General features: G+C 40.6%; 1 protein-coding gene across 1 annotated transcript in view; it reads right to left on the bottom strand.

The window, feature by feature from the left end:
* Positions 1 to 6,678: 6,678 nt before the first annotated feature.
* LOC109962176 (moronecidin-like) overlaps positions 6,679 to 13,717 on the bottom strand; it is an 11,394-nt gene continuing 4,355 nt past the window's right edge. Inside the window, exons 4-5 of the mRNA XM_020603651.1 lie at positions 8,240 to 8,305; positions 6,679 to 6,790 (exon numbers count right to left, since the gene is read on the bottom strand). Coding sequence (XP_020459307.1) covers positions 6,679 to 6,790; positions 8,240 to 8,305 — 178 coding nt within the window. The remainder of the gene's footprint in view (positions 6,791 to 8,239; positions 8,306 to 13,717) is intronic.

Below are 13,717 nucleotides of genomic sequence, written 5' to 3'. Positions count from 1 at the left end.
GACTGTCAGCGTGGAAGACAAAGCACGTATTTCTGTGTTGCTAACCGCATAATTAGCGTGATAAGGTCAAGCCAAAACGCACAGAGACTGTCAGCGTAGCATCTTACACACGTCTAAGAAATGCGGGTCAAACACAACCTTTATATGACTTACTTTAAGTATAGTACGTTACATGTCGCAACACTCCGACGACAACGGGGCGTCTGCCAGAGGTATAAATAAGGAAGCCAACAAATCACCGGAATACGCCTCAGGTGTGCGCACCGACCCACGAGTCACTAATTACCCGATGCGACACAGCTGAGGCGTTGATCCCGCAAAAAGGGAGCAGGAGAGGAAATAAAGAAAGAGAGGCAGGTCGCGCCGAGCGGACCTGACAAACATGTTTTGTTCCTATGAGTGTATCTCACCAACACTTATTCCTCGGATATTGCACCACTTCTAGCGGCTTTGTCAGGGGTCAGCAGTAGGCAACAGCATCCACGGGGGTACACAAACACACAAACACAGCAACATACATCAGAACCCACACCTAAAAACAGCCTCCCAAACATATCACCAGACTCTCTTCTTCCTTCTCTCTTTGTGTCTGACATATAAAATAATAAGGCAAAGGTCTGTATGAGTCATCCATCAAATATGCTCTGGAGTTCTGTGGGATAACACATGCACACACACACACCCACACACACACACACACACAAGGACCAAAGATTTTACTTATAATAAAGTGTGCCTACATATTGTGTTCCTCCAAAAAAAAAATACACACTCTTACCAATGCACTTCAAAAGCAGAGCACTGATTGTGTCTGTGTTGCTGAGGGAACAGATTACAACCCTTCTAAAGGCAGGAAATATATTTAGGCAGCAGAGATGGATGATGATGATGATGATGAAGTGTCCAGTTAACATTAAGCAAGTAAACTACAATTACCACATCCTGCTGAGAGCTTCCTTTACTCTCTTTGCTGCTGCAGATGAGGATTTCAGTCTGAATATGAAATTAAGTGTTGAAATCTTTTGAAGCAAGAGTTTTGCCTTTAGCGGTTGACTCTGTGTCATTGTTTAGTTATTCGTATAATGTTGGAGATTTTTGTTGCTGGGAAACATTAGGACACAGCATTGACCCTGTGACACTTCTACAGTCCACTTGTCTCATAAAAGAAAAAGAACAGAGATCCTACAGTTATCATAGTTTTGATTGAAAACAAGTCATTTCTCTAGAAGTTGATTCACAGTCAAACTAGCACGTGCACACAGGTCCTCAGGATGCAGAACTCCCTGTAACTGCATTTTAGCCGTGGTCACCTCATTAGGACAGACTACTGATTAATGAAAGCAACTTGCTTAAATGTTCCAAATGTTTCACCGTGTGCATGGAAAGAAATCCAGAGAACTGAAATGCAAGAGCCTTTCTCTGTAAGCTTCACTGCTTCGACAGGTGTGTGTCCAAATTTCAGTTTCCACTTACTGGGGAACACTGTGACCAAATGGAGCACACTCTCACTCTGCATCATCAGGCTGTTTGTTCAGTTCAGAGCCAATGTGTTACGGAGAGACAGCTCACACCTTCTCACTTCCTCATCTGTGTCACACACTTCAGTGGGCTGAGAGGCTGCGAGTCTGTTTTCCAGAGACTTACAGTCCTGCAATATCCTGCACATGTACAAGACACGCATGAGGTTACTGATACATCTTTAATGCTTCTTCTTCAGTTTTAAATGATAGACTATAAATTCTGCCTGTTAAAGGATGGTGACAGCATGCTAAAAACAATACCAACTAGAATTACCACTTCATGCTTGTATGCCTCTGCCAAAGATGAAGTGATTAGATTTTGGTGGTCAAAGGTAAAAGGTCAAGGTCACTGTGATCTGTCACTGTCTCCATTCATGTGAATTTGAGTGGTTGGCAGAGGTATACAGTGGTGGTAAAGCTGTCATTCTAGTTTATATTATTAGTCATTAGGTTTTATTCTTTAAAATACACATGGCTGATGGAAAGCACACATTTCATCATAGCTGCCTTCATCTCTGTTTTTTCAGGACTAAAGCTGAAGCTAATGAGAAGGTCATAGATAAAATGGGACACTGTTGTATCAACATAAAAGTGCTTTGTGAATTGAGTATGCATTTTAAAATTTGGTAAAATAAGCCACTGGTTAAAAAAAACACTATTTATATATTATGCATTTTTAAATAAATGATCAACTAATAGCCTACAACAAAGGGGTACCTATTCATTTAGATAATATAAGACATCACTTGCAGACAAGGACACACAAACACATCCTGGCAGGCACAGACAACAACGTCAGCAGTTAGTCCAGCTTGATCACATATTTATTTCCACATCAACAGATGAGAATGACTTTGAAGACCTGAGGCACAGGTAATGAGACAGAGAGGATTGATTTTTTCATGCATGCGTTCATTTCTTTCTCATCTCCCGGTAATAACAGGGCTTCATTTTATGTGTTTTTCCTTCCTTTGCACATGTGTTTGTAGATGATGACAAACAGAAACTCTGTCTGTGTGTGTGTGTGTGTGTGTGTGTGCTGTGTATTACACCCTTATGTTTTTGCCAGCAGCAGCAGCAGTGATGTGGGCAGTTTACCGACATAATCTGTTGATAAACAGACTAATTAGTACAACACATCTGGAGGGTAAATTGAATGGTTTGCAGATTAGCAAGGGGAACGGCTGCCAGGAGGGGGAATGCATTTAGCACAGCTGCCAGTGATAATAACAACACACTGTGTTCTGGGGACGAACGGCACTGAACGGGTAAAGAAAGTCAGCCGGTCAGTAACATAGTGGCTTCTAAAGCGATGAAAGCTGTGTTATTTATATTTTATATTATTATTATGACTGGTTCAGTGGGTAGAGCAGTTGTCTCCCAATCGGAGGGTCGGTGTCCACATGTCAAAGTGTCCTTGGGCAAGACACAAATTGCTTTTAAATTCCCCCGGTTGCCATGTTGTCATTATGTCATGCTGACCCCTCTCTCAGTCTTCCCTCCTCCCTTTGCACCGAGCCTTGTGTAATTAAGCGGAAAGCTGAATTTTCCTGCAGTGCATGAAAGAGCCCTGTAGTTATAGTTCCAGTGTGCGGGTGTGTGCTCATGTGTCTATCTGTGTTTGTGCACTTGCCATGAGGCAGCAGTGGGGGTGCCAGCCTAGTTGCCATAGCAGCCCGAGATGTGCTCTGGACCCCTGCCTGAGGAGTAGAATCACTCACATGCACATACACACAGACTGGGCTTTTAAAAACAATAAAAGCCCTAACTGCCAGCCATTTAATAAAACTAAAAAAACAAATCAAAACTGTAGCACAGATCTATAAACCTGGGGTTAATCCAGTTGGCTGCTGCTCTCCCACAATGATAATGATCCGATCAGGTAAGGTCGGCACCATTTATTTGAGGCTTTTGGCCTAGATTTGTTCAGTCTTTGCTGGCAGGGGGTCAAAGCAAAGCGGTACACAGAATAAATATTTTAATGAAATGCATTTGGTTCTAAATATAGACAGAAGGGAGGCTTCCTGCTCCCATACCTGCTCCCCGGCTCCTTTGCTATGCCATTAGTCTCTGGAGGAACTGTAATAAAAAGCTGTAGTAGAATAGCAGGATACAGTGCAGGCTGTGATAATAACGTAAGACATGCTGTAGGGCTCCAGCCTCCCTCCACTGCAACAATAGTGACATGACGGTAGAAGAGAAGAAGACACCAACGTGTACTCAGCAACAAGAACTTTATGTAAATACTGTAAGCTGGTAATCTTTCTAGTTCTAAAACTGGCTCTGACATTTAGAGCTTCATCTTCAAAGCTTTTAGTGTCTGAAATCAGAAAGCACCTGTTACACACTGTTTGATTTACCCAAACCATATTGTAGCAGCTTTCCCAAAGAATTATAGGCTTTAAGGTGGAGGAAACCTGACCTTTCAAGATCACTTTGGATACACAGGCAGCCCACACGCTACATGTAGCCACTTTGTGCATCTTGGGGTGACTCCGATCTTCCTCATTTTTCTTGATATAGTGTAGTGGGCCAAACAATTTTACTTTCCTCCCTGTAATGCAAAAATTGGTTTTGTCTCTCATGAATTCAGTAAACTTTACAAACAGTCAGTCTCTAAAGTCAGGTGCTCAGAAAAGAAAAAGAGAAAATGACAGAGGTACAGGGGACTTTACAGCCAGGTATTTAAAAAAAAAAGTGGAGGATGAAGCTTGATGGAGACCATCTTGTCCCAGCCATGAGCAGGACACATGGTGGGGCCTGTGGATAAATGCAACCAAAATACATTAGAGATTAACTGAAATCCAGATCAGGGATGCATTTAAGCCAGATGTTAAAAAGGTGTAAATGCATCTGTCCCATTAAAAATAACAGACACACTATGATGTGCATTTGTATCTGTTTAGGTGATGAGAGCAGAGCAAATGAGGGGCCATAAAGAAGAGTAACATTTTTGACACATTCCCCAGGCAGGAAGGGTACACAGTTCAACTAAAAGCTGAACTTTGGGAAGTAAAGGAGCCAGGATTTTTGAAACTTGAGCTGTACTTAAGAATGAAGGTCAGGAAATTCTCTATCTCTTGAAAATAGTGGCATAATTATTCTTTCAAAGTTGTTTGTATACAGACCATATTCTGACCATTTTACTAAAGGTTAATAGTTCCTGTACTATATGAAGGATGCTAAATGGGAAATACTATTGAAGGATGTACCGTAGAGAGCTAATTGATAAGCAGAGGGTGTATTTGCATATTGCTCTCATGCTGTGTACAAGTTGAGCAGAATGTTAAAATTATTGTAAACTAAGAGCCCAGAAACATTACCATTACCTGAAAGTCATACCATAAAACAGTTCACTGTTACAGAAACCAAAATTGCATAAGCAGACTCATGAATATTCATCCCAAACGAACTTAATCTCTTTAAATGTGAGTTACTTAAGCTGCAGTCTGAAATCAAAGTTCCGTTCATTATGCAAATAAACACTTTTCTACTGTTTATCAGATTTTGAATCATCTACAGAAGCTCAGAAATGACTGAATTTTCATTAAAAACCTAGAATATGTTGTGTGTCAGCGTGTGTGCATGTATTCGTGTAGCAACACAAAAGCGCTCATTATAAATTTAGCAAATTGCATTATGACACCAAACCGGAACAAGTGAAATGTTTCCTCAGTAAAACATCTGCACATTGAAGCAGCGACCCCCGTTACATCAGGACTTCCTGTACCACTGGAGTGAGAGAAACACTAACTGTTGAATGGCCTTTGTTTTTACAGCAGTTGTGTCAAAGTATCAGATTAACTTGACAGAGACATAGGGTTGTATAAAATGGTTCAGCGGTGCTTAGCAGACAACCCAAGGCTTCTGCAGCGATGCTCATTAAACACAACACACACACAGACACACATAGGGCCAGCACCAGGTGAGTCACCAGTCGGCAATGCAGCTGCTTCATATTCCTTTCTATGTACAATCTGTGTCTCTCTGGTTCTCCCGCTGCCTGTTTCTTTCTCTCTTACATTCACATTCCCCTCACACTTAGTCACCACCTTCAACATCATCTCCTCTCTGCCTTTCAACTATTTCCTCTCTCCCTGTACTGCCTGGCCCCTTGTCTCTCCCCCTGTTTTTGTAGCTTCTCCCTCTACTATACATCTCTGACCCCCTCCTCTCCCACTGTTATCCTGGTTTCTCTATGTACATCCTCTCCCTCTCTTTCCTTGGTAAGGCCATGGCAGTTGTAGAAACTAGCAGAGAGCTGGAACATGAACTGTGAGCCATGAAACCAACAGTGTTAATATTTCACACGCTCTTCACTGGGTGCAGCTCACACACACAGGTGGAGAGGCTGCTAATGACAGAATCTTTATGAGTTAATAATGGTCCAAACTGTACACCTGTCATAGCATAAGCTTGTTAGTGGCTGTCTCCTGTTTATCTGCTGCTGCTGCATCTATTTGGCAAATGATATAATCAATACTAAGGTTTCATTTATACTATTTGATTGTATGGGGATAAGAAGAAATGAGTGTTCTATCCTGAATTCTTGCATATCTCTAAAGCTCCACACCTCCAGTTTGTAACACAGTCTTTCTGTTATACACATGTGGTTTCCCAACCTAAGCCGACATGAGCCAAATGCCATTATTAAGGTTGTTTTTCCAGACTTTAGAAAGTTCCTCCAAAGCCACGGGACACATTATACAACTGACTATTACTCCTCATGGCAATTATACTGAGTGCCTCATTAATTCAAGGTGTAAATGCAATCTGGGTACATTTGTTTATTCTGAGCTGATTTTTTGGCATCAGTGTGTTGACTTGATAGTGAAGTACAGCTACAGATATAAAACTGATGAGGACAGATGGGTCTCTGATGCAGCAAAGGTCCCTGCTGGAAGTGAACCAGGAATGTTAAACAGCTAAATGGCCAGTGGCCTTCAGGATGCCATGGCTGTAAACTAAATATGAAGCTACAACAGCAGCAAAGCAGCTGGAAACAGAGGAATAAATCTACTTTGTCCAAATATAACAGAATCCAGCTACCAGGACCTCTAAAGTTAAAAAAAAAAACACAAACTGAGGTGATCATTATATGACTTTATGCCTTCCCTGCAGGCAAGTCATTATATGACTTTATGCCTTCCCTGGTAGGCTAGTGGTTAAGGCGCAGCACTTTCACTGCTGTGGCGCAGGTTCGAATCAGGGTTGCGTTAGGAAGGGCACTGGGCGTAAAACAGTTGTCAGACGATTCGCTGTGGCGACCCCTAAACGGGAAAAAGCCGAAAGTGACATTCATTCATGCACCGACTATGTCATGAGGCCAGTAACATCCTGGTGTTTTCCCTGGTTGTCTGGCAACTGGTCTTCCCAGAGGTAGTTCCCAAAATATTGCAATATTGCTTTAAGAAAAACATCTGGCCAACAAGCTGAAAGGTCATGAAACCCTGCTGAAATGTCTCTAGTTAATGACTATTTACAGTATTGATACCTTGCGATATATTTTCATATAACTATATAAATGATTTATCTGCACCTACACCTGGATTTGTCAGGGTGAAACCATCATACAATACAAAAATAGAACCATTGTGTTTCCCTGTAGCGGTAGTAAATATCTTTGTGAAACTTGATTGTTTGAGAAAATTGAAACTGAAAAGTGAAGTCGACTTCCCCAGCTATCAATAATGCCGGTAACGCGATTGATCGGCATATCTGCAGGGTGTCGGTTATTTAATCAGGGCTCGTGATCTGCTTTCATGTCTGGATTTGGTGTCAGAGCTGAGATTCTCCTCGGTACACCGGCCCCGTTCTTATGACATCATTATGTGACAGTCTTACTGCATGGTGTAATCATTTCAATCAGTTTCAAAACAGAATCAGCTCAGCGGCTTCATGTTTAGATGACAGATACTTATTGTGATGTTACAACATTACCATTTTATTATAATTGAGGACTGGCAGCATTTTAATCAGCTCAATTAGAGATTTCATATGATTTTTGTGCAAACACAATTCAGTTTTAATCAATACATATGACAGGATTACACCCTTTTCAATGGATGCATCCATGAGAAGCAGTGAGCATGGGTAGATTTACACAGCAGTCTCCCAACTGCTGTGCGCTCTTTGTGCATGTTTGTGCTCTGAAAGTGGGACTCTCTGTGTGTGTGTATGTGTGTGTGAATGAGAGTTAAAAATAAAGTGTATGTGTACTTTATGTATTTGTGTCAGTAAGAATTTGTGCTTGTGTGTTTCTGACTTGTCTTAAATCGTGTCCTAATGCATATATGGACTAGTTTTAACAGCCCATGCACTGACATTTTCATACCTGTGGATATCAGTTTGTTATCATGTGTTTGTGCATGTGTTGTATATACATCTGTGTGACTCCCTGTGTGTATGTTAAAAGTTTAAACGCCCCCTCCTGTGTTTCCCATCTCTGCAGGCATCATCTGCCTACTCAGCCAATCAAGAGGAAGCATCTCAGATCTCTCTTAATGAGCCACTTAAATTAGTGCTGCTGAAAAGAAAGACCTCAGGGCGCTAACCCTTCTCCTCCTGCTGCTCCTTCCTCTCTAGCCTCCTCTTTCTTTAACTGTTATTGTCCCTCTTTCTACCATCCTCCTGTCTGCAGTGCTGTTGCAGTTTCTCTCTTTCCTTTCTTCTAGTCTCTTCTGTCCTTCATTGTTTTCTCTCTCTGGTTATTCATGCACCTGTCTGCCTGTCTGTTTGTCCGTCTTACCAGTTGTTCCTCTCCTTTCCTCTCTAACTGTTTATATCTTCTCACTTAGACCAACCTAATTGTGCTCATCAGTCTTCTATCTTGTTACAGAGCTGTTGTATAGATTGGCACTAGGAGATACTAGAAGATATTTTACTATAGCTGTAGGACACTCATTCACATACAGTAATTCTTTCTCTAGCCCCTTATCCTAACCTAAACCATCACAACTGAATGCTTAACCCCAACTCTTGCATCTGCATTCTGTTTTGTCATCTATCTGTACAATGCATGGTGCACTCCGTAAGGTTTATAGTACTATCGGTGTGTTCAAACATCTGAGGGACATTTAATTAGGACCGTCAACAACACTGCGTGGCGTCGTGAAGCCGAGCATCTCAGAACAAACAACTCCTCGCGCGTTAAAGCAGATGGACAACAACAGAAGCCTGACAGCTAAGATAAGACAATGAGACATCAACAAACACGTAATCATCATAATCAGAGACTGAAGGTCCACGCTGACTGACGAATCCTGATTTCTGTTCTAACATGCTGACAGTGGGTTGAGAAACTGGCATAAATAACATTAATCCATGACTCCACCATGACAAACAGTGCAAGCTGGTAGATAAGGGCTACTGGTGTGGGGAGTTATTATCTTTTGAAGACCACAGTGCACATATTAGGTTGGTGCTGACCAGGAGCAGCTATATTACAACAACTCCACTGCCCTCTAGCACTGCACATTTCACATATTAATGCAATACAGCATTTTAGGAACATGGATCTTTGAACAATGTGCCATCAAAATCTGCAGAAACTGAACAATGTTGTCAAGTCATCCATGACTGAGAACAAGGACGGTACTATGCTTGGTTTCATGTAGTGCAGAAAGCTTTTGTGAAGTGTTTCAGATCATGATGTGAAATGATAATGACAAAATATGTTTAGTAAAATGGAACAAACTTTTTTTTTGTCACTAGGTATCCAGATCAAATTCTGTGCTCCAGATCTGAAAAGGACATTATATAGATATATTTAGACAGAGCTGGTCTAAAAGCCTTGAGGGGGGGGGACTCACAGAGAGGCTTTGTTTTGTTTTTTATGGATGAGCAAAGATCCAGGGCTAAAAATGATTCATACCTTATTCTTATTGCCTTTCATATAATCAGGATTTTGTTATGACTGTGGAAATCATACTTACAAAATGCTCTGCTTAGATAGGAGAAAATTGTAAATTAATTGCTTTTCTATATTATTAAAATAAAAAGAAAAAAGAAAATATACTGTATACCTGTTATAGAATTTGAGACAAGTGATCTCACTGTCAAAATAGTTATTTTCTTACAAAGATCAGAGGGATACGAGACAACAATGACTGTGTGAAGATATAAAAAATGGATATGATATGATTCAACTTGGCTGTACAGTCGAAGCCCGGTTTGTCTTGGTACTGATAGAAAAAGCCAACAAGAGTTAAAGCACGACAGTGGACTGAATTTGTCTCAATTACCCAAACTGTGAGAGCAAGACATCAGTAATATCTCCAGCTGTCGGCCAAAATTGGTTCACGGGGAAAATGACTGTTCACCCGCTACTACACACACACACACACACAATACAGTAACCATTAGTGCTTCTAAATGTTAACAGAGGTGTCTTTACTGTAGGTTAAAAGAAATGTTTAGCTTTCTGACATACGCCTCACATACGCATGCCCACGGCCAATATCTACAATATATCAGACTTTGCTCAATAGTGATTCAGCAGCATTAGTTACCACAGCTACAACATCATCTGCAGACAAAAATGACAAGCTGTACATAATACAAGGGAGTTCAATATGTATACAGTAAGAGACGCAGATGTGGAACAAAACCCAAAATGTAGAGAACACAAAAAAAAAAAATCATACAATCATATTGGGCAAAAGTATTACTTAGTAACTGGAAATTTCGAATTTCATGGAGGAAGAACATGCACAAGTTAAAATATACAAACACATCTAAAGGAAAATGGCGACTTATATTCATAAGACAGTATATCTCTGTGTTGGAGTGTACTTACCACACTAGGAGAGCCTCTCCATCCCCAGCTATTGAAAAATAGCCAACAGTGTGTGTCTGCTTGTTGGGATTCATCTGTTTTGGGTGAATGACTAATGGTGTTTGTCTGAGAAGCACTGCATCTCACTCACATTGTTTTACTTATATTATCACATGTGTAATTTGAAAACAGCCCAGTTGTTTCACAGCTGGGCTTCTATTCAGTGGCACTGTGAATTAAGAGACTTGAATGCTTTCCCTGTCTACATTCTGTCTACAGCAGCATGCGCAGAACTTAAAAGCTGCACCGTGAGTGTGTACAATATCTGTGTGTTTGAGAGAGAGGAACAGAGAGATAAACTGACATATACACACAGCGGGTTAAATCTTTGATTCTGACAACTGAAGGACAGAGTTTAAACACACAGCGCAGTCAGTCCAGGAGGACTACATGAGAGCGCAAGGTCCAGTTTCAGATCCAGCAGGTCATCCACACCACAGTGTACCATCACTTTTGACCATCCGGTAAAAGTGGTAATGCTCATCTACATCATAATCAATAAAACAGAATATGAATGAAGATAACATTCAGAGCGAATAAGGCCAGAAATCAGTGATTTTGGAAACTACACAACTAATGAGACTGAAATTCTGTAAAGATTGTTACAACATAATTGATTTTATGCGGAATTGAATGAATTAGAAATATCCATCATTCCATTATCTAAGCCACTTGTCCTGTAAAGTGGTGGGAAGCCGATCCCAGCTGACAATGGGCGAGAGGCGGGGTACACCCTGGACAGGTCACCAGTCTACCACAGGGCTGACACCCAGAAACAGACAACCATCCATACTCACACCTTTGACAACATATATCTTTGGACTGTGGGAGGAAGCCAGATTATACAAAGAAAAGCCACACAGGCACAAGGAGAACGTGTCAACTCCACAACCTTCCTCCTCTGAGCCGTCACTGCACCACTGGGCCGCCCTCTATTAGAAATATATAAGCTATAAATACATGCTATGTAGTTATACCAAAATGTCCCCTTTGCAGAAAATGAAAAACATTTTGTAAATATTAAAATCCAAGCTTTAGATATTGAAAAGCCCAGGATGACAGTATAATCCTCCCAGTGCTGCCTCTGCTGCCATTTCACTGCAAAACAGTAACAGGAAACTGATTCAACAAGCTACATGATAATGACAAAGAACTCTGACAAAACTTGAATTATGCATAAAGTAGCCGTGAGCATAATATCCCTCAATAAAATCTAATGTGACACTAGTGAGAGCTCTTCATACATGTATTGAGAATAAGGTTTCGTCAGAACAGTGATATTATTGTGATGAAACAGAGACTGAAGAGCTGAGCTCCCACAGAAGGCAGTAAAAAGAGAAATCTGGTTCTGAAGCACAGATGAGGATGGCGCCGTTCAAGTTTCTCTCTTGAACGGGTGTAAACGGAATCACTATGTGCAATTTTGCCAAGCACTTTTATCATTGCTAAACTTATTCACCAAATGCTGTCAACATTAGTGATGAGACTAAACATCCTCAGCCATGTTAGCAGCTCTGTGAGGCTATACTTTAGTGGTGCTTTCAGCTAAATGCTAATAGCACCTGAAGTACAATATTGTAGTAGCTGTAGTGATCATATGTAAAATGCTATTTAAGGCTGTATGTTACAGTATTAGATAAAGATATGTTGATCAAACTAAGTGCAAACTGCTTTCTGACCTTTCATGAATATTAATCTGAAAATCCCACAAATGATTTTTCTACAACTCTCAGTAACCCTCTGCACCAAACATTGTATATTCTGTGCATCTTACTTATAATCACTTATTATCATCTTTAATTCTAAGCAATGGACTTAAAAGTTTAACTTTTTAAAAACTGTTTAATCTTAAATATCATCTTCATCCTCTCTTCTTTCTGCTTATTTTCTTTTCATCCTCTTTAAGCTCCTTCCCACTCGATCTGCTCCATTCTGCATTTAATCGTCCTTCCTTCTTAACAATCCTCTATCACTCCTCTGCAAATCCTCTCCCAAATTAGTAATAAATGAAACAGAGGATTAGAGACACTGTGATCCTCTGTTTAAGCTTCACTTTATTCTTAAAGGGACACCTTCATTAAGGGGATACATTTATATCATTTTGTTAGTTTGTCTGTCTGTGTGTGTGTGTGTGTGTGTGTGTGTGTGTGTGTGTGCGATGGCTTATATTTAAAGTATTCCTTTCACTGGATAGCTTCATCTTTGTTCAGACACAAGGAACTGTTTGCTGTAGCACTACACAAAGTCACTTCTCATACACATGGTTCAAAACAGCAGCAAGAAGCAGCTGCTTGTAAAACAGTGTGTGATGACTTAAAGATACCAGAGGGATGAGAGAGGACGCACCTATGTACTTTCTACACAGAAGCCTTTATTTGACAGTAATGTGCTCTTAGAATGTGTGCATGTGCATTTGGCTGGCATTTTATTTGGAGGCTTTTCTACACATCAGAAGTCTCAGTAATAAAGGTGATTATCAACACTGTCACTGGTAAATGTTGACTGTTTCTTCAACAAGTTTGATTTAATTCTAATGTGAGTAAAGACTGCTTTGGTGACAACAGAATACAGCGAGTTTACATCAAAATAAGGTTACAGTAACAGTGTTTTGGGTAGTGCATTACTTTGTTAACACACTACATAATAATATAATTTTCCATAGTCATGCAGGAATATAAGGTTATGTCATTAGGTTTAGCAATGCTATTACATCTTCAACACCTCCAAGCATCAGGAAGGTGCAAGGCTGCAAAAGTAAGAGCAGGAACCCCTGTCAACATGTGGCTTGAGGCTGAGTATGTGTGGCTCACTTGCTGCTGTTTAGGAGCAAGTTTTGTTTCTTGGTTATGGTGCTTCTTGAGAGAAAACTAAATCTATACTGTCAGTAAGGACATAGGGGTCTTTTATGTGTGTAGAGCAAAACTGATCGTTTAATTCAGGCTGATGGTGTTCAGCATTTTTATGTGTGTAGCAATGAATGGCAATGTCAGTAAAAGACGGGGGTGGGAATCTTTAGGCAAGTTGTGATTTGATTCAGAATAAAATATTGATAAAATAAATAAAAAGAAGACTTAAGGCAACTGGTTCAAATTAAGGTCACTGTTTTACCACAAACAAAAAGGCTGAGTGGGTTGTATGTCTGTATGTCTCCTCTGTCTGTCCCTTTTGTCTTGGTGTGAGAGTCACACCAAGACAAAAGGGACAGACAGAGGAGGACTCAGAAAGTGAATAAAAAGAGAAACAAAAAAAATCCATCCATCCATTTTCTACCGCTTATCCGGAACCGGGTCGCGGGGGCAGCAGTCTAAGCAAAGATGCCCAGACTTCCCTCTCTCCAGACACTTCCTCCAGCTCCTCCGGG

Source organism: Monopterus albus, unplaced genomic scaffold, assembly GCF_001952655.1.
Source record: "Monopterus albus unplaced genomic scaffold, M_albus_1.0 scaffold62.1, whole genome shotgun sequence".
Lineage (NCBI taxonomy): Eukaryota > Metazoa > Chordata > Actinopteri > Synbranchiformes > Synbranchidae > Monopterus > Monopterus albus.
The sequence above is the reverse complement of the archived record's forward strand: the minus strand, read 5'-3'. Positions and strand labels throughout refer to the sequence as shown.